This window comes from Symphodus melops (genome assembly GCF_947650265.1).
Source record: "Symphodus melops genome assembly, chromosome: 15".
NCBI lineage: Eukaryota > Metazoa > Chordata > Actinopteri > Labriformes > Labridae > Symphodus > Symphodus melops.
This window is the reverse complement of record NC_136705.1, coordinates 16,924,931-16,944,414: the sequence shown is the minus strand read 5'-3', so window position 1 is coordinate 16,944,414 and position 19,484 is coordinate 16,924,931. Positions and strand designations below refer to the sequence as shown.

The 19,484-nt window shown below is 39.8% G+C and overlaps 1 protein-coding gene across 1 annotated transcript; it reads left to right on the top strand.

Moving 5' to 3' along the window:
- The first annotated feature begins 136 nt into the window (after positions 1 to 136).
- On the top strand, positions 137 to 19,261 carry pgbd5 (piggyBac transposable element derived 5). The gene is made up of 7 exons (XM_079363180.1): positions 137 to 1,024; positions 5,570 to 6,000; positions 10,381 to 10,515; positions 13,600 to 13,774; positions 15,085 to 15,282; positions 16,435 to 16,540; positions 16,665 to 19,261. Exons 1-7 carry the CDS (start codon positions 670 to 672, stop codon positions 16,858 to 16,860), a joined length of 1,596 nt encoding a protein of 531 aa, XP_079219306.1. The 5' UTR covers positions 137 to 669; the 3' UTR covers positions 16,861 to 19,261.
- The last annotated feature ends 223 nt before the right edge of the window (positions 19,262 to 19,484 follow it).

Genomic DNA, 19,484 nt, shown 5'->3' with positions numbered 1-19,484 from the left:
AAAGATTGTATTATAAGATACAAAAATGTGTAAGCTTCTTTAAAAAGCTTAGCTTTAAGATTGAGTGTGCATCACACAAGTTTCATGCTCTGTATTGAAACTACGTTCAATAAATATAAAACCGTTTTAATTCAAATGCATCCGTGTGTAGCTCAATAATCTAAACTTATCTATAACCGGTTATAATACTCATAATATAATAAAATCAAGAAAGGGAGAGAACGATTTGTAGGCTGTATTCTCAGTAACATGAGCTCTCTTATCTCCCATCGAGCAGCTCCTCCTTTATTTGGATGAGATGAGAAGCTTTTTATTGGACATCTCTGCAGGCTGTGGTGTCAGGTGATGCGGCAGCAATCACTACTCTCTCTATTTTCTCTCTGGTATGTAGAAATCGCTGCTATCTCAACCCGGATGCTGTGCCTTAACTATCTATCATTTTTGCCCAGTGCGCTGCGCTGTAGACGCGCAACAACGAGGAGGCAGGAAATATTTCAGTACCCTTGAAGCGGACAGCTCTCTCTGGATCCACACGCTGCCGGAGCTCTGCATCCGAGCCTTCCACCACATCACGACTTTAGATCGTGACAATTTGCGCACGCCGTTGTGGAAGGGTTAGACCTGGAGTAAAAAGAGAGGGGGAACAGTGCACCATCATTACAGAGAGAGATGGCGGAGTGCGGGCGGAAGGCGCTGTCCCTCCTGGAAGCGGCCCGCTCCCGGTACGAGAGCCTGCAGATATCTGACGACGTGTTCGGCGAGTCCGGGGACGACAGCAGTGACAATCCCTTCTACAGCACCTCCGGAGACTCCGACTCCGATAACTGCATAGCCGAAACAGGCGAGGGGGAGCAGCAGCAACACCACCATCACCACCACCAAAAACGAGGCGACAAGGAGAGTGGGCACAGCGGGAGTAATGCCGCCGGTCCCCCGGGCTCGCTGTCCCGGAGTCAGGCAGAGGAGGAAGGCTGGACGGAGACTCTGCAGGATGTCACGGTCCCACCGTACAAAGAGACATATGGTGAGACATGACGCTCGTGAAAGAATGAGTAAGGTCATCCGTGCCACTGGGAAGAATGCATGAGGTGAATGAATGGACAAATAGTGCAATCCACGTCCATGTTTGTAAAGGCACATGTTACACAGGACACGAGGCTGATTTATAAGACCTTGATGCTTTTGTTATTTGCATTTCTGTCTGCATGTGTGTTCGTGCACCCTTCCTGTGCATGAGTGAATGGCAGAGTGAAGCGTGACAGTGCATCTGTAATTGCTGTATTAAGTTAATGGCAAACGCTTAGCCTTTGATACTTCACCCCTAGGTGCTCTGGTACACATTCTCCTGTGGGTGTGTGTGTTCTCTCGTTGCAGGGCAGAGCTGGGAGACATACTGCTGTTTAATTTAGTGAACCAGCATGTTGTCCCTTCTGGTTTACACACACTCTTCCTCTCTCTCTCTCTCTCTCTCTCTGTCTCTCTCTTACACATACACACTTGTATAAAGAACCCCGCTTGTGTCCTCCTGCGCCAAGTTCATTAGCAGAACTCATAATTACATTGGCAGTAGATGCGAGCTAGAAGCACACCAATTTAGGTTGCACACCTTGCCACGAATGTTTGTTATTTGTGTGCAAACAGGGGACACTTGCGCATGTGAATCGTGACAGTTTGAAAGCACGAACAAGGCTCTGTCTGACTTCAAGACATAAACAAACATCATCTTCTCAATAATTGTTCCTGTGCTTTTTCTAACCCTCTGCTTGCCAAACGTATCCCAACAGTCAGTGCTGTCACTGCAGAACAGCTTTATCACTTAGTACAATAGGGAGCCAGGAACCTGCTTTGGGTTTCTGGTGCAGACTTGTGTCAGGTACCATCTTCATTTTCATGTCCTCTGCCAGCTATTCTTCTTCTTCCCAGCTGGTGCAGAGGTGATAGGATAGTAGAATGTGTAGGAAAGGGATATGATTGTTTGGTGTTAGAAGCACGCAGGCTACTGTTGTGTTCTGAATAGTGCACTATAGCATTGTCTTCCAAACAGAAAAACTGTCTGTGTGGAGAGCAAACGAGGTGGAGCACACTGAATGTAATGCTATACCAGCACCCGTCACCTGTTGTCTAATGATGAGCATATCATTTATCACTAGATATCTGATCACAGTAGAAGCTAGCAATTGTTCCGTAGCTGTCTCCAAACTCGATCTCTATTCTTGCTTGTCAAATTGCAAGTCTTACATTATACAACGAATAACACAACCAAGTAAGCTTTTGCCTGGATGTACATGATCTCTGAATAACCAAGCACCAGTGTACCGTGGAATGATTAAAAAAACCCACCAGATATGATGATCAACACTGATAGCAAGACTACTGAGCAGGCAACCAAACAAAATTTGAAATGACTTTATTTACCCCTGCCCTTTTTCTGGATTTGAACTTTCCATTAACCACTGTTATCAAGCTAACTTCTGTATCCTCCTGAGACAGAGTTCAGATAATGACTTTAATCTATTTAACTGATCCAAAATAATCTGAACCAAACTGAGTGGAGCTGGTGTACCGTAAGGACTTAGTTTGGTGAGAGAAAGCTTTTAGGATCTCCCTTCATCCTGTGAATATTCTGTGCTGTCCCACTTTATTAGATTGTTTGCTCTGTTGACTTAAGCCAGAGAGGCAGCAGGTGTGTGTGCCTGTCTTTCTACAGTCTGGTCTGGTTCTAAAGATACAGTTTGCTCCTGTCTGCACAAGCTCAGTCGGTGTGGGTGTGGTCCTGCCATCCGCATCAGGGTTGTGATGATTAAGAGCTGCCCGACTGGATGGATGCAGAACTGCCTGGGAGCGTAATCACACTTCAAAGCTTTAAGAGCGAACTCTGATTTAATCTGCCTCAAGACTGAAACATCCTGAGCGTCATCATATCTACATAAATATGTCTATCCACTGCTTTTAATGGCAAGGGATCTCAAGCTGCTTAAGCTTGATGAGGTTTCCACTAAGTCGGCCCATGGTGGAAATATCAACTGTGATATTTTAATCATGCACACTCTCTGCAAACCTGTCTGGCTGTGTTCTTGTTACCTGTCCGTCTGTCTCTCTGGCCAATCTTCTGTCCCTCTAAGTGTCTTACTTTTAAGCAGTGACAGTGCTGACACATTGTTGAAGTGACATCTCCACTCCTTGGAGACTGTGCACCCCGTACATAAATCATCAGGCTCCGTCAGAAAGCATCAAGTCAACCTCATGCAAACATTCCAACTTGCGTTATGGGTTTTTGTTACAGCAGTAATACTGGTTGGTTTTCAAACAGGGGGGCGGGAGATGGAAACCAAATTGGGCTATGGATTACTTAAAAACAACCCCTGTGGTGCAAGGGGGGTTAGAGGCAGAATAAGACCAGGGTGAGGATTATGAAGCACACGTCCATATCTCTGTATGATATCTCTGATTATGTTACCACCTTTTAGTGATGTTGGAAGAAATTAAAGCGTTATACATGTGCTTTTCTGGACACATCGTATAGATTACTGGTGCTGCCCCATTTCTGACAGTTTGTCCTGTCTGCATTCTGCCTGTTCGTTGCTCTCTTACACAGATGCACACATTTTATTATATTGTCATTTAAAATGTAAGTGGAAAACCAAAGCAAAGAAATGCACAAAAAGAAAACACAAAAAAAAGCTTGCCTCCATGTTTTGTCTACATAAATGTTTAACCCCCAACCCACCAACACCATAATCTCCTTTTTTTAAATCCATGGTTATTAAAGCTCCAGATGTTTGTCCTCTAAAAAAAAGAAATACTGCAACTGTCATGAGAGATTATATCTGTCTGCATGTGCATCATCGAAAATTTAAAAGCTTCTCGGAAAAACAGCAGCCAAGTCAGCGACTATGTTTGTCAGAGTGATGTAGGCTCAACTCAACATGAACTGTGAAGAAAAACATATGGAACAAAAATTATTTAATTTGCCCTCGAAATGATCCTGAGGTTGTATTTTTGTCTTCCCTTTGAAATGTGCTGAAGCTGAGTCATATCGCCTTGGTGGAGATTCTATCTGAATCTATGTTTTAATCGATTTTAAGTTTGCTCCAAGGCAGTCACACTGGATTTTTACTTTCAGCTTTTTTCTAATAGTATGCAAATCAGTGGACAGCTGTGCTTCAACACCATACAACACATTTTTTTTGCAAGAATGAGCTATTTGAGCATACTTTAACTCAACTCTGTGATTTCTGTGATTTCTCTTCTTGCCCTCTTCTACATGTAGCTTTAACAGTTAAGATGTCATACTTTTTATTTTGACATCTAAATACTGAAGTAAAATACCATTGTTTTGCTACAGGCAGCCAAACAATAAAATTAGAAAAAGGCTTTCCAGAAATACACAGACTCTTTGCTGTTCAGAGATGAAGAAAGGGTTTATTGTATTATTTTGCCCTTCATGTTGTTTTTGCAAACTTTGTGATTTGTAACTTTAAGATAAACCTTTTATCTTTCATTTGAAGTTTACTCATAACAGTTACTTTGCAGCTAACAATTATCATATTTTAAGCACCCCATTTTGAGGATACAACGTACCATTTTAATTTTTACTTTACTGTGAAGGATTAAGAAAAGTTTACTTTTCCAAATCCTTTAGGTGGCTAACTGTTCATTTAAATCTGTATTTGTGGTTGTAAAGGCATATTACTTCAATATGATCTTTTTGCTATCTTCAATCTAATGTATCTATTCTGTATTTTAACCATACAGTTAGCAAACTTTTATGGTGATTACATTCAGGTAACTAAATTATCTTAACTAATAGTATAATAATACTACTAATAATATTTGTTAATGTTTATTTGAACAGTTTATGCATTTTAGCTATGTATTTCACCCTTTGTTCTTTGTTTGCTTATGCACATTTTGTATGTTTGTGAAATGTTGCTGTTTATGTCTCATCAGCTGATGCTTTACTGACGGTCAGATATCAGGTGCTTTCTTTCATGGCTGCATGCTGTATCCGTTCTCAGATCATGATTTTGAGTCACTGCCTGTCGTAACACTAAAGGATCAAGACACTTAAACCTTCAACAAGCATCAAAAACACCACAGTGACAATGTTCACAGTGTGGTGGCTGTCATGTCCTGTTGACAAACAGTCTTACCGCTGCCTTAGGCTGGTGAAATTCATACTAAAAGCTGCCGTGTCTTTGACATGAAAAAAACACAACAATGTGAATGAGCTGTGTTATTCTGACTTTTTCAATTAATGGTTGTCTTCTATTAGTTCTCTCTGTGTTTACGAGATGGCAGTGAGGTTTATATTAGCAATAAATACTTTGTATGCATCTCACGCAGCCTTTACAATGACTGCTCAAGAAATCTGAATTCATCATCCATCACCCTTTACAATGAGAAACCTTTTTTAACAGCCAAGTCAATCAAATTGAAGGCCACTTGCCAGAGTTTAAGAACCAGGAAAGAGTGACAGTTTGGCTTTGAGTTAGCCCATATGGGACTTTCTATCCTTCAATCTGCTTGTGATTCTCACACTTTTTTCCCTCGTCATGTCCTCATCCAGGCCCAGCTCAGAAGATGCCAGCCACCGCCACCGCTTTGGACTTCTTCCAGCTCTTCGTTCCAGACAACTGCATCCAAAACATGGTTACTCAGACAAACATGTATGCCAAAAAGTTCCAGGAGCGCTTCGGTTCGGATGACGTTTGGCTTCCCGTCACAGCCCAAGAGATAAAGGCTTTCCTGGGCTTTGTCACCTCCACAAGTGTGCACCGCTGTGAGTCGGTGCTCAGCATCTGGAGCTCGGGTTTCTTCAGTAACCGGAGCATCGCCTTGAAGATGAGCCAGGCACGTTTTGAGAAGATCCTAAAGTACTTCCACATTGTTGCTTTCCGGCCGTCACAGGGAAGCAATCAGGGCCTGTACAAAATCCAGCCCTTCCTGGACTTGCTTCAGCAGTCGTTTGGCTGCACCTTCAGACCCTCACAGACACAGGTATGTGTCCCGTTCCACAGATCCCTGCAGTGTCTCCCTCGAGACGTTTTGTTTGTGTCAGCTGAGTGCTACAAATAGAAACAGATATCAGTATTCTCCAACAGATTTTTTTTATTAATTGTCTTTTCTTTTCTGTTTGTTAAGTTCACACCCAGCTGCCTTGTTCCTCAAAGGTCATGATTGAACAGCTCAATTGACATTTTGAATTGAACCTTAAATTATCTTGCACGAACTGACAGACTTTTACAATTAAATTAGTTGGTCCCCCTATATATATATATATATATATATATATATATATATATATATATATATACATAATAGCACTTCTCTTGCAAAGCCTCTACACAGCAATATTTTTTTTGTAAAGCCATCTTTTTTTTAACAGACTGCCTCTCCGGAAGCCTTACTTCAACTTGTTTCACTGAATGCATTAGATCTACATTAATGTAACTGGGGCAGTAGATCGCCAGCCTTGCAACTCTATTTTGGGTGGGCAAGAGTTTTACTGCTACTTTACTTTCCTATCCAGATGAACAGCAGCAATGAAATGATCAAAGCATCCACAAACACACAGCCTGATAAAAGTCAAGTCTGTTCAACTTAATCAGAACCTCTACATTGTTATTGTAATGCACTTGTCCTACTTGATTACTCGATGACTCGATGGCAACAAAAGCAAACTAGAAAAAAAGGTTCTCTTCTTGAGCACAAAGAGAGAGCAGCAATCACTCATGCTTATTTTTCCTTGTCTTCTCCCTGATGAGAATAAAGCTTGAAATATGTGTGTGATTAATAGCAGAGAGTTCTGGCAATTGGCAGAAGAAAAAAACAAATCATAATCATGTAATTTGCTCCAGATTGTCTGAATTGCTTGAAGTTTAATTTGAACTTTCCTCTGACACTAACACTAAAATTGTCAGCATAAAGTCACACAATAAATAACGTTCAGGGGATATATTAAACTCACTTTCACCGTTATTTGTGTCAGTCTGGGACACTTATTGAGTACCATTGGGAGATGTGTAACTCAAAAATGTATCTTATACTGGTGTCAGTAAAATCGCTCACGTCAGCATCCACCTGAAATGGTTCATTTCAGATGCTGTCTCGTCATCATTAAGTCTGGAAGACTTCTCGTAACTTCTCGTTCAGAATGCCAGGAAACCACGTTATGGGATTATACCACCAACTGTGTGTCTTGTGTTTAAAAAAACGTTGCTGAGGTTTAGTATGGACATCCAACATTGTAACATTATATGGATGTATTTAAAAATGAATCTGCATTATACATCTCCTTTACCATAGCTAACTATACTAAGCTTTTCTCATTGGCGATATTAACACAAAACAACTTGAGCTTACTCAGAAGCTTGTTAGGAGGAGAGCACCAGGGGGGGCTAATCATATTCTAGCGGGATCTGGAAACCCCCCTGCAGCTGATGTTGAGCTCTTAAAAATGAACAGCTTTCCGGGAAGTCGATGATTAAATTGCCTTCTTCGGTTTGACTGCTATAACATCATCTTCAAAGTGAAAGATGATGTCAGTGCTCTGATGCATTTGGGAATACACGCCTTAAACAGCAACCCCAGCCTCATATCACATCTTTCTCAGTCTGCAGTAATATTACCTGTCAAAACAGACTGAAATAAAATTTGGTGCATACATTTCCCTGAACAGCAATAGAAGGTTTGTTGAACTGTGGTTTTCACATTCGAGCTCAAGATCTAAAAATGATTCGACTGAAACATTGAGGGCATGCCAGCTTTCGTGTGTGTGTGTGTGTGTGTTTGTTATTAGCAGTGACAGGGTTTGTGTGTATCTAGGCCAGTTCGTCTTGTCTGTTGGTTTTCTACGCCGGGGGTAGAGAGCGGGCACAGATAGTGAGAGTGGCACAGACTGAATCTGTTGCTCCACAGATGATTGAAATGTTATCTTTCATTTTACTGTGAAAAGCAGAAGGAAGTAGAGAGTTGACACGATTGTTGAGGCTGCATAAGACCATGAGTTTAATCATCAATAAATCAGTTCATATTCTTAATCAAACAAGTAATAATACAGTCACTTAGATGTCAGAAAATAGACTTGTTTGGTACCTTTGGTCCAAAACACAATATTATTTTTGCTTGATATTTAAAAAGAAAAGAATAAAACCAATTCTTGTTTACCAGCCAAGTTGCTATTTTTTAAATGGCCATTGTGACTGTCATTAGTAGATGTATTATATTTCCTTCAGTTCAAACTAATAGTTTAATCAGCGCAACACTTTTGTCTACTTTTTACTGCCATGAAATAACAAATAGAAGGTCATGGTTGTTAAAAAACAAAAACAGGAGCCTTTGTGGGCTGGCTTTTTCTGCCGGTTGTCATTATTTCAACCTGTGTGGGTAAATGTCAATGAGTATAAGCGCTAGCATGTCATTATTAACACTAGCGGGTTGTGTCAGCACCTTCTGACAGCCATGCTCCACATTGTCTGTGTCTGTCTGGCAGTTTTTCAGTCTGTTGACACTGTTTAGTATTGATTTACAAGGTTAAAATCTTTCAGAGCATTGGTCCACTCATCATAGAACAACCGCTGCAGACAGCGAGCAAGTGCATTGACAGATTTTCTTCCCCTCTCTGTCCGATACAGGATAAGTGAAGCCATGTAAATGATTTACACGAAGCACCCATGTGCAAATGTAACCACCTTGTCCTCAGTTGATTGGATAAGGCAGTGTACTGCCTAAAGAGGCATCTACAGGATGACATGTCTCTTAAAAGGCTATTATGGTTTGGGTGATGTCATGCATATGAAGGCTAAATAGCCTCATTAATGTTCCACTTGTTTAATCCACAACTCAATATTTGACTTGGAAATGACTTGTTGCTCTCTGTCGCGGAGCAGGAGAGCTGTTGGATGCTGCATACATCAGCTTTAGTCAAATCATGGTGAGGCCATTCGGCCGACGGAGGAGGTGAGGAAGACTCCAGAGGAAGGGAAAGCAAATTGGAAATGCAAATATTTGTTGTGTGGTTGTAAGCGTCTCTGATAAATATTTGGCCAGGTTTGAGGTGTTTTTGAACTGGTTTAATCGTCCAAGAAAAACAAAATCTGAAAATATTTGGTTTAATGTGTGAATGTGTGTGTTTGTTTTCTGTGAAGGCCTGTCTGTTTGTTTGTGTTTTGTGAATGTCTGCCTGTTGTAATACACTCTTTAATCCCCACTGAGACACTAATCCTCAGAATCTGATCCGACCCATCATCTATTTAGAGAAACAGAGCAGACGTTGTGGAAAAAAAAAAAACGTACTAGAAGAAGATGACGTGCTTCACCTCCTATTGAAATATACTGACATTTCTAAACATGATGGTAATATGGATGTACTGGACACTGTGGCTGCAGGAACGTCTCTGTTCTCTGTTAAGATATTCATACAGCATCACGTCATAGGAAAAAATAAAGCCTTTTTTTAATTTTATTTCAGACAACAAAGTCATCATTTATTTGTTTTATTGTGTCAGATTTAATCTGTAATGTTTGCTTTAAAAGATGGAGAATGTTTGAAGCATGCACGTGACCTAAAAGTGTGTCTTTGTTGTGCTTTTTATATATTCATGTTCCATCATATTTACATTTGAATCAATCAACAACATGCTTAACACATGGCAGAACCACTGTTGTGTGTATAAATTATTTTTTCTTGGGTTTTTTTCTACGAGTACCTTTGAGTATATTGCATTATTCAAAAGTCACACTTCAGTATAAAAACATTGAAAGGAATACAAAACTAGCTTACTCTATCTTTCTGCCTTTTTAGGAGGAAGTTGGTGTCGAGCTGTGTCTATTTTATTCACGTCGGCCTATTTTTAGTTTGTCTATTTCCATGAGCTTTAGTGTGGAGTTCGAAGAGAGTTGCAAATGAAATGAAAGCATTTTTCTTCACTTAGTTCTTTTTGTGTCATGAAAAATGATCTAGCCTGTCAGGAGGAGAGAAAGAAATTCTGAAGGGAATAAAATTAAAAACTGACACAAGAATGGGTTTTCTCTCTCTCTCTCTCTCTCTCTCTCTCTCTCTCTCTCTCTGTCTTTACAGACAAAGCTGCACATTTGAGATTGTATTTCTAACAAGAACAGTTTTTTTCTCTCTGTTGTATCACCTTCAAACACAAGAATACTTGTTCACATTTGTGTTTGGCTGCCTTTTCTCTCGTAACACTAAGCTATGATGTTACATCATCCACAGCCTCATTTGTGTCTCTCACAGGAAAGTACAGTTTTCTCCTTTGTTAAGGCCGGCTATTCTTACAGCTTGTACTTGTGACATGGTTATATAAAAAAGACAAATTCACATGTACGGTAACACGGTCTGTGTGTGTGTGTGTGTGTTTCCAGGTTCTCCATGAGCCTTTGATAGACGAGGATCCAGTGTTCATCACCACCTGTACGGAGAGAGAGCTGAGGAAGAGGAAGAAGAGGAAGTTCAGTCTCTGGGTTCGACAGTGCACCTCCACCGGATTCATCTGTCAGGTAGCAGCACTCCTCAGTCACATTCTTTCAAGAAACATTTTTCTGGATGGTATTATTTTTTAAGGATTTAACATCTCTTTCCAACCTCTAAAAAGCTTGAGGCAGAAATCTCATATTGTACATGAAAGTGGTAACATTTTTCTTCAATCTGCCGGAAGTCAAAAAAGGCTTTTAATAAAACATCAGACTTTGATCTTCCCTGGTTTCTGGATCTCATTCTCAGGTTGAAAGTGTTTTCCTCATTTTGTATTCAGCACAATACTTGCAGAAACTCTAAAGAAAAAAAGTCCAATTTAAAGAATTCATCAAGAATATTGGTGTATTGCTTTCAAGGACTGATGAAAGTCATTTTGATTTTGTCAGATTATTTCTAATCTTGTGTTAGAGTAGAAAAGCTACCAGTTGAGGATTAAATCGGAGTCGTCACAGCAGCAGACGAACTCGCTCTGCTCACTAACAACCTTGGCCTTAATGCAACCTGCCACTCCTACGTCGTTTGATTATGTAACACTGCCACTTAACCAGAGCCCAGCACTGCGGGAGGGCTGCCACACAGACCTGTCCAACTCTGACCGCTGCCGTTGACAGAGGACAAAACATTAAAAACCACAACGACAAAAGGCTGTGCTTTTTATTTTATTTTGTTCGTTTTATTAAAAAAAAGAGAGATTTAAGCAACCTCTTTACTACGGCCCAGTATGTGATCAAAATGTGATCGAAGCACAAACCTGCAAACCTTACAGCAAGTTGTTTGAGTGATTTCTTATTCCAGTATGTCTGTATACTGATACTGTGCTGGATATTGTGTGTACTGCTATCCTAAAGAAAAAGCCCCATTGGTACACATTTCCTTGACAAAGGCATAAAAGAAAACTACAAATGCAATGGCAACAATCATATTGAATTAACTGTTACATACTGTATACAGTAAGTGGCTGCATTAGCAGTAAACTTAATAATAAATAGGGTCTGCAGAGGCTTGTGGTGGATTGGACTGAAATGTTCTGAAGTGCAACTGAACAGCAATGCAAAAACTTAGCTCTGAAATATAATATATAAAAGTCAAACTTTATAGTTTTGTTCTGTGACAATGAATCCTGAAACTGAACTGACATAAAAGTCAGACAAAATCAGCAAAGTGCTTTACTCTGGAGTTTTACAGGCAGCACTACACATTTGGATTGTCCACATTTTTTTTGCTTAAAGTGTCAAACGCTGTCCTCATATTTAAAACATGTCACTTAATTATACTTACAATATCTTCTTTCTAAACAATGACTGCATAGTAAAGGTTGAACCTCTCCATGATATACTCTTTATTTATTTTTCTTTAGAAACTGGAATGAAAGTACAGCAATACAATTTTAATCGCTGTATAAAATGTCCTCAGAGAAAAGACTGCTGCAGATGAAGGGATTCCATCTTTGGACTGGACGATGTCCAGAATGACATTAGTGAAGAGAGGACAAACCATGAGCCGAATTGTAATGGAAAAACTATTTCTTTTTCTGGAGATGTTGCTTTGAGTTAATTGAACTGATGAATGCAGCTTTACATCATTTCAACTGTAATCTCTGATCGACTGTTTAAAACAGATGGTGTGTAAGAAGCATCACAGACTGATATTAAAGCCCTATTACCTTATCTCATACATTAAACATACAGTACATATGACATATACATACGTGTGTGTGTGTGTGTGTGTGTGTGTGTGTGTGTGTGTGTGTGTGTGTGTCTGCAATCTGACTCTCTCCCGCGAAATGAATTGTGTCGAGGGAGAGAAAAAAAATCTAAGATATAAAACAAGTTAATGGAGCTAATCAATGAGAATCCATTAGCTTGTGCAAACACAAACACACACACACACACACACACACATACATACACCATGCAAACAGAAATGGATTGACCACTTATGTGATAGCTGAAAGCTTGACGTAGATGCCAGCTAATCAGGCTGATGCCATTCAGCTCGTGAACAACTGCAGAACTGTAGGTGCTGAAGATGAACACCGGGCAGTTAGTGGACACTTTCTCAATTTGTACATCTGTGATAATGGCTTTCTATGGAAGCCAAGCTCTAGTGATTTCTTTTGAGATTTGTGTCCTGAAGGGTTTCACATAGCAGCGTGTAGAGCCATAAAGCATGGTTCGGTCTGCTTTGAAGCAGACCAACAGATCACTAAATTCTTTAGGAGCATTACAGGGAAGAGATGGAAGTAAAGGGGGAAGGGAGAGACTGAGAGAGGGAGAGGGCATCAAAGATCAAAGAGGGCATCTTAAATCATGGTGAGCAACGATCAGCAAATCTTGACAGACGATTAATTTTTATAAGACTGGGGTTAATCCTCCACTTCCTGCGTGGTTTCACTCCTTCCCAGATGACACCAGGGCGAGCACATCACATGCAGCTTCCACAGACACCATTTGCCATTTCTTTTGACCTTACCATCATGCAAAACTTTAACAAAAAGAACTATTTAATAGGATGCAGGATCGACGACATAAAACTTTCAGGCATCTGAAAACATCTTTACCAGCCAGTCATACTTCCATATATGTGGCCATAGTGATCCTGCAGGTCATTTAAGACTCATGCAAAACATACAAAGTGGTGCAGCTTTCCAAATAAATCTTACATTTATGATTCATGAGTTATGAATCATTTCAAAAGTTTTATTTTTCTGATGCAATTTGAAAAAAGAAAACTGGAATTTGCCTCTGGATTTCTTGAAGAGTCCTTGTTTTGCCTACACTGTGCAACAGAGAGGATGGGTTCAGAGGTCACCTAACACAGACTCACAAAGGAATCGTTAACTGACAAAATATGGCAAGTATGGCTCTTTATATTGCAGATGTTTTATGCTGTCATATAAATCTAAAATAGGAAAATATATTTTTAGTATCTTCTTGTACTTTGTTTGTTCCAGTAAACAAGTTGATGAGTGATTGCCCACAAAAAGGTTTTAGATTTATACAGAAGCTTGTTTTTTTTAATCAAGCGGACAGTAAAATGGCGCTTTAAGACAAACTGATGATGTATATGTGGTTCATCGAAATGTCCTTTTTTCTCCCACTCTGCAGATCTCAGTCCATCTTAAGGAGGGTACAGACAGTCTGGCCACCTTGAAGAACAAACCTCAGCTCCACAGCCTCGTGGCCAAACAGCTCTGCCAGAACATCTCTGGAAAGAACACCATCATCTTCACGGGGCCGTCCATCACCAGCCTCGGCCTCTTCAGCGAATTCAGCAAACAAGGTACACGATCAAGTCTCATAAACCATCTTCCCTTTATCCATCTACTTTGTATCTCATCTCTTGTCTACGCCCTTTAATTTCTACTTTGATGTATAGATTGTAATCTCTCTCCTCATGCTATCGCTGTCTGTTTTTGCATTATTTATGTTTAATCATGTTGTGATGAAAGCGTCCTCAGGCTAAACGGCAAAGAGAGAATGACAGTCTGTTGCATTTTACCTTGTAATGAGACTTCAAAGCCCTACATTGTGCTGTAACAAAGGCTCATTGTGTTCTTCTGCGTCCGTCTTAAACCTACTACTCAACAAAAGATATATAACATGGGTTGAGTTCATTTTTAATAGATTTTGATATTTTAGTGTAAAGATAACTTCTTCTTCTTCTTCTTCTTCTTCTTCTTCTTCTTCTTCTTCTTCTTCTTCTTCTTCTTCTTCTTCTTCTTCTTCTTCTTCTTCTTCTTCTTCTTCTTCTTCTTCTTCTTCTTCTTCTTCTTCTTCTTCTTCTTCATTGAACTAATGAGTTTATCTGCCGTATAGCAGTTCTCACAAAAGCTTTTTAACTAATTTGAGCAATTGAAAACTCAACCTGGCAGATCTACAGCCTTTCAATTCAAAACAAACAAGTCTGGAGATGTAATCAATATTCTGTCATCCTTATTAGATGAAGCTACTATGAGGCATTCAGCCAGAAATATTCAGAGCTGAGCTTCATGAAAGAATTGTTTGAGGAGTTTTCTTTCAAATTTTTTTAGGCTGGATTAGTGAAGTAAGTTAATTAAGCTGAACTCACTGTGGACATAGAAGCACGCACACACACACACACACACACACACACACACACACACACACACACACACACACACACACACACACGCACACACTAGTGATAAAAATCACTCTTCAAATTGAGAGCATTCAAAAACTAGCAGCAGTCAGTCCCATGATTCTTTCACCGCTGCTCACCCATGTAGGAAATCAAGAAATGAAATGGGTTGAAAACTGAAAAAACGAAGGATGAAGGCGACAAATGAAGAGAATCAGCACAGCTGAGAAAGAGAGGCTCATGTCTGAGGCAGAATGTAGAAAAACCCCGATGCATGAAAAAAGTCTACGCAGAATTAACTAATTGTCATTATTTTTGCCCATCGATGTAGTGTTGATCATCTCACTGATTGATCTAATTATCATGTATTTGTTGATTAATACAGTACATTTATTTTGATCATCTGTACTAGTAGAATGTCTCTGTAGCAGATTTAAATATATAAGAAAACAAAATGATGGCATGCCTTTGTATTTGTTTCCCTCCAGACATCTACTGCTGTGGTCTGCTGAGCACCAGGAAGAGTGATTGTACTGGTTTACCCCAAAGCATGCTGGTCTGTGGAGCCACGCCAGCACAGCGTGGCCAATCACGAGTGATGATGAAGGGCAGCATGTCTCTGATCAGCTGGTACAACAAGGGACACTTCAGGTTCCTCACTAACAGTTATGCCCCCACAAAACAAGGTACACAATCAAGCACTTAAACTCTCATGTTAAGTATATTAAACATGCATTCGATCATCAGGTGGTGAATTGTATGATTATAGGAAATTAAAATTAAAATGCTTTTAATCTGACAGTTTTTCAAAAGAAAGATTATCTTATTAGCAGGGGAAATCGGCACAATGCTAAGCATTCATGTGAGGGGAAAAGTGAGACTTTCTAATCCAAGATAATCCATTTCCAGGAGGTGACAGGATCCAGATTTTCTCCCCCTCTTAGAGAATAATCCACTCTCTATGTAACCACTTTGTTAAACCCTTTCGGAGGGGTTGCACTCTGTTACAGCCCTTACAATGACGAGATCAACAAGTTAATCTGTGGCTTTCCCCTCTTTGAATCATCATAGCTGAATGGCAAGTTTACTACACTCCAAATCTAAACAGTGTATTTCATTCAGCATCATAGAATTAGATATATTGTTTATTGAAAACCATGAAACCATGTCGTGATTGTTATGAGGGTAATATTATGATGTTATGGAACTAATTTACTGGGATCTGAGAAAGGTGTGTCAGGTATGAACACATCTTTTTTAGCCTACATTCAGATTGCTTCTTATCAAATGGTCTCCTGATGAGCCCCCTCCCCTCCAGGATGCCACACGGGAGGAAAAAGTTATCCATTGGTGTCAAAAATGAACATACTTATCTTACATCCTTGGGTTTCTAGAGCAGCTGACATGTTTGCCTTTTATTAAAAGTTTGAATCAAAGAAAAATGACAGTCTAAGAAAGTGGAGCAGAAGTGAGAACGAGATTAAATGCCAACACTAGCTGCTCTTTCCGTATACACTTGGGTCGTCTACGGACCCTGATATTTGTCTGCGAACTCATAGCACACTAAGAATTAAATGTAAAAAGCCGTCTCTCTTTTTTTGTAAGCACATCTGTGCTTTTCTTTCCGTGAAAAGTTTGATGTTCTGTTTTCTCATCCCCCTCCGTGGACCTGAAGAGGAACAAGCTGAAAACATAAATATTAACAATGATCCTCTCCTGTGTCTGGTCCTCAGTTATGGGAACACAGAGTCTAGAGACTGTGAGTCCCTTCGTGTGGGACCTTGTTCCTGTGCTGTATGTCTCATACTCATAGATTGTTCTGTGTTGGCTTGTGGCAGGTGTGATCATAAAGAGGAAAAGTGGCGAGATCCCATGCCCCTTGGCTGTCGAAGCTTTTGCAGCGCATCTCAGCTACATCTGCAAATATGATGACAAGTACAGCAAGTATGTATAACGATTTTCAAACGGATCACTCCTAATTCTTGCTGTGGGTTCATGGTGACTAGGTGCATAAAGTTCTGCTGTGTTTTCCATTAAAATGGAGTAAGAAGCTGTTTTTCTCCCGTAGGTACTTTATCTTCCATAAACCCAACAAGACTTGGCAGCAGGTGTTCTGGCTGAGCATCAGCATCGCCATCAACAACGCATACATCCTCTACAAGATGTCTGACGCCTACACGGTTAAACGCTACAGCCGAGCGCAGTTTGGAGAAAGACTGGTCCGAGAGCTACTGGATTTAGACGACTGCTCCCCCACACAGTGAGGAGGAGGACGAAGACTGCAGGAACACACTAACACACAAACACATCCCCCACACATAATACACATTCACACTCCGGTACAGACTCTGCATTGTGTCTATGTCATGATACAAAAGCAGTGCCAAGCTGATGTCTCTCTTACTATTTAGTTGTTTCCTGTGGTACTGTAACTGTTCATAAAGAATCATGAGCCATGGGACTGTTCACACATGCTTCACCTGCAACGTCTCTACACACAGAATAACTAAGGATTTCTCGCCAGGAAAGAGAAGAATGTTGGAACAATGAAAAAGGGGGAGAAATTCATCCTTAAATGATGTGAGCTTCAGGTTTAACTCTTATCACAGAGTGAAAAAACTGATATGAGTCTGAGTCTCCTGTGTGAGAGTTCAAAGATGTACGTTTGAGGCTGAAAGGCTCCATGTAGCTCCATATCTGCACTCTACTAAAACACCTGTAACACAGCTTAGTAAACAAGGAGTGTTCATTCGCTGCATGCATGAAGAATTTGGATTGTGGTGTTCAGTTGTTGAGTGTGAAAATGATTTCTGCTAAAGGTTGGCTGTCAAAATTTGATGTATGTATGTATGTGTATTAATAAGTGGACCTGCAATTTGTGTGCGCGACATTGAGCCTGAGGCTGTATATGTACAGCTATTGTGACCAGGATGGGTTGTGTTGCTGTGTAATGTTTTTCGCTGTTGAAGAACTGTCAGGTGACATGAAGCCACAGCCAGCAGTGTACTAGCAAGAACAAGATTTGTCTAAAAAAGAGACTTTAAAGCCCTTCAAACTGGAATATTTTTGGAGTGTTTCTCTGTAGCGGTAAAAAAGTTGCTAAAAGACCAAAATAATTCCATGAAATTGAGACTCAAAATTGCATCTTACCTGCATCGGTTTGTGTGGTTGTGGTTTGATCAAATTTGATTGATTTAATATTTGCTTGAGTCTTAATACTTGACAAAAATTAAAACACTCAATTTGGAAAGGCACCCGAGAAGAGCTCAGACAAAACACAAACAAACTAATATAACTATATAAAATATCTAAATCTTCTGAAAATGCGCTCATTTACAAAATCAAACCCATCATAGTGATGTCGACAAAATAGTTTTGCAGGGTCTTTAACGAGAACATATCAAACAGGAATAACCATCAGATCCACAGTCTACTCTCTGACCAATAATTTAACAGCAGATGAGCCATCTTATTTTTCTTTAATCACCCGTGTCGTTCACTGTACTTTTGCTTTTGCACGGCAGAATGCGCTTCATATCCCTTTGATTGCAGCCCAGTATAAGCTGGTGTTGCTTAGCAACAAGTTAAACCTTGACCAGTTGGCACAGACTTGGGATAATATATGCCCAGGAAGTAAAGACTGAATCAGTACTGGCTTGTTTGATGTACCGTAGGTCTGGATTTTCTCGCAGTAACCGTTATTTTGATTCCCCAAGGATCTTAAGACATAAAAAAATGTTAGTTGTCTATTTTTTATCTGAGGACTTGCTCATGCAGTGACACGTGAATTTATGTTATATGTCCAAGGTTTTTTTTTCTCAGGTTGTGGATATTGCTATCTTTTAGTGGCACATTTCTTGCCAAGTAAGCCTGCCATCCTATCGGGCCAGTAGATTTGTGAATAAAAAGGGGACGGGTTTATCTTTTTCAAATACACTGTTCAGACCATCACACTTTACCAAACTGCTGTCTGTGGCTTTAACGCTGCCTCCACAGTCCACTTAGCTCGTTGTTGTAATGCTGGAATCATGTTGTGAAGATTTAAAGTGAAAGGTTTTATTGTGTGCCCGCTCAGTCTGCATGGTGTATGTAAGATGAAGGTTTTGAGTTGTCGTGTGATTCGCTTGCACGACTTGTGCACTTTTTTTCCCCATCACAGTCTGGCACTTTAAGGAGATTGTGAAGTTAGAAAAATGTTTAATAGATGATCCTTCTAGTTTTTATTTGAAGCCAATGATAGTATACACTACTCCCAAAAGAATACAGAAAATAATAAAAGATAAGTTCTGTAAATAATAGATCATTAAAAGGACTATAGCGAAAAAAGTGACTGACAGTTAATAACCAAAACAGTACTATTTCCACCCTAGATTTAGAGTACATGGTACAGTATGTATGTGTATATTTTGTTTACAAATTACTGTGACTGTACTTCCATAATCACTCCGTCACTGAGACTCAAGATTGTGATTTTTTTAACTTTTTCACTAATCCAAAGCATCATTGTTATTGTTATTGCTCCGGCGTGTGTGAACCTCTGAATGTTGTTGTCACGTGTCTAATCACTCTTCACCTTGTAATAACACTAATTACACAAGGCGACACCCTTCTCCTGTCATATCATTGTAAACACATTGTTTGAATACAGAATTTAAAAATGAAAAACATGTTTAGAAAGAAATGTATGTGTTGCAGTGAAACATGCTTTGTGCTGCCCTGCAGTGTTGTCTGCATATACCGACTTAATGTTGCACCAGCCTTTCTTCCTGTGAAACTTCAAAGTGGCCTACAAGGGGGAAAAGTGCAGTCATGACCCTCTGTAATTTGTAGAAACAGGCTGCAAATTCAGAAAAGGTGGAATTTAAAAAAAATATATATATATATATAC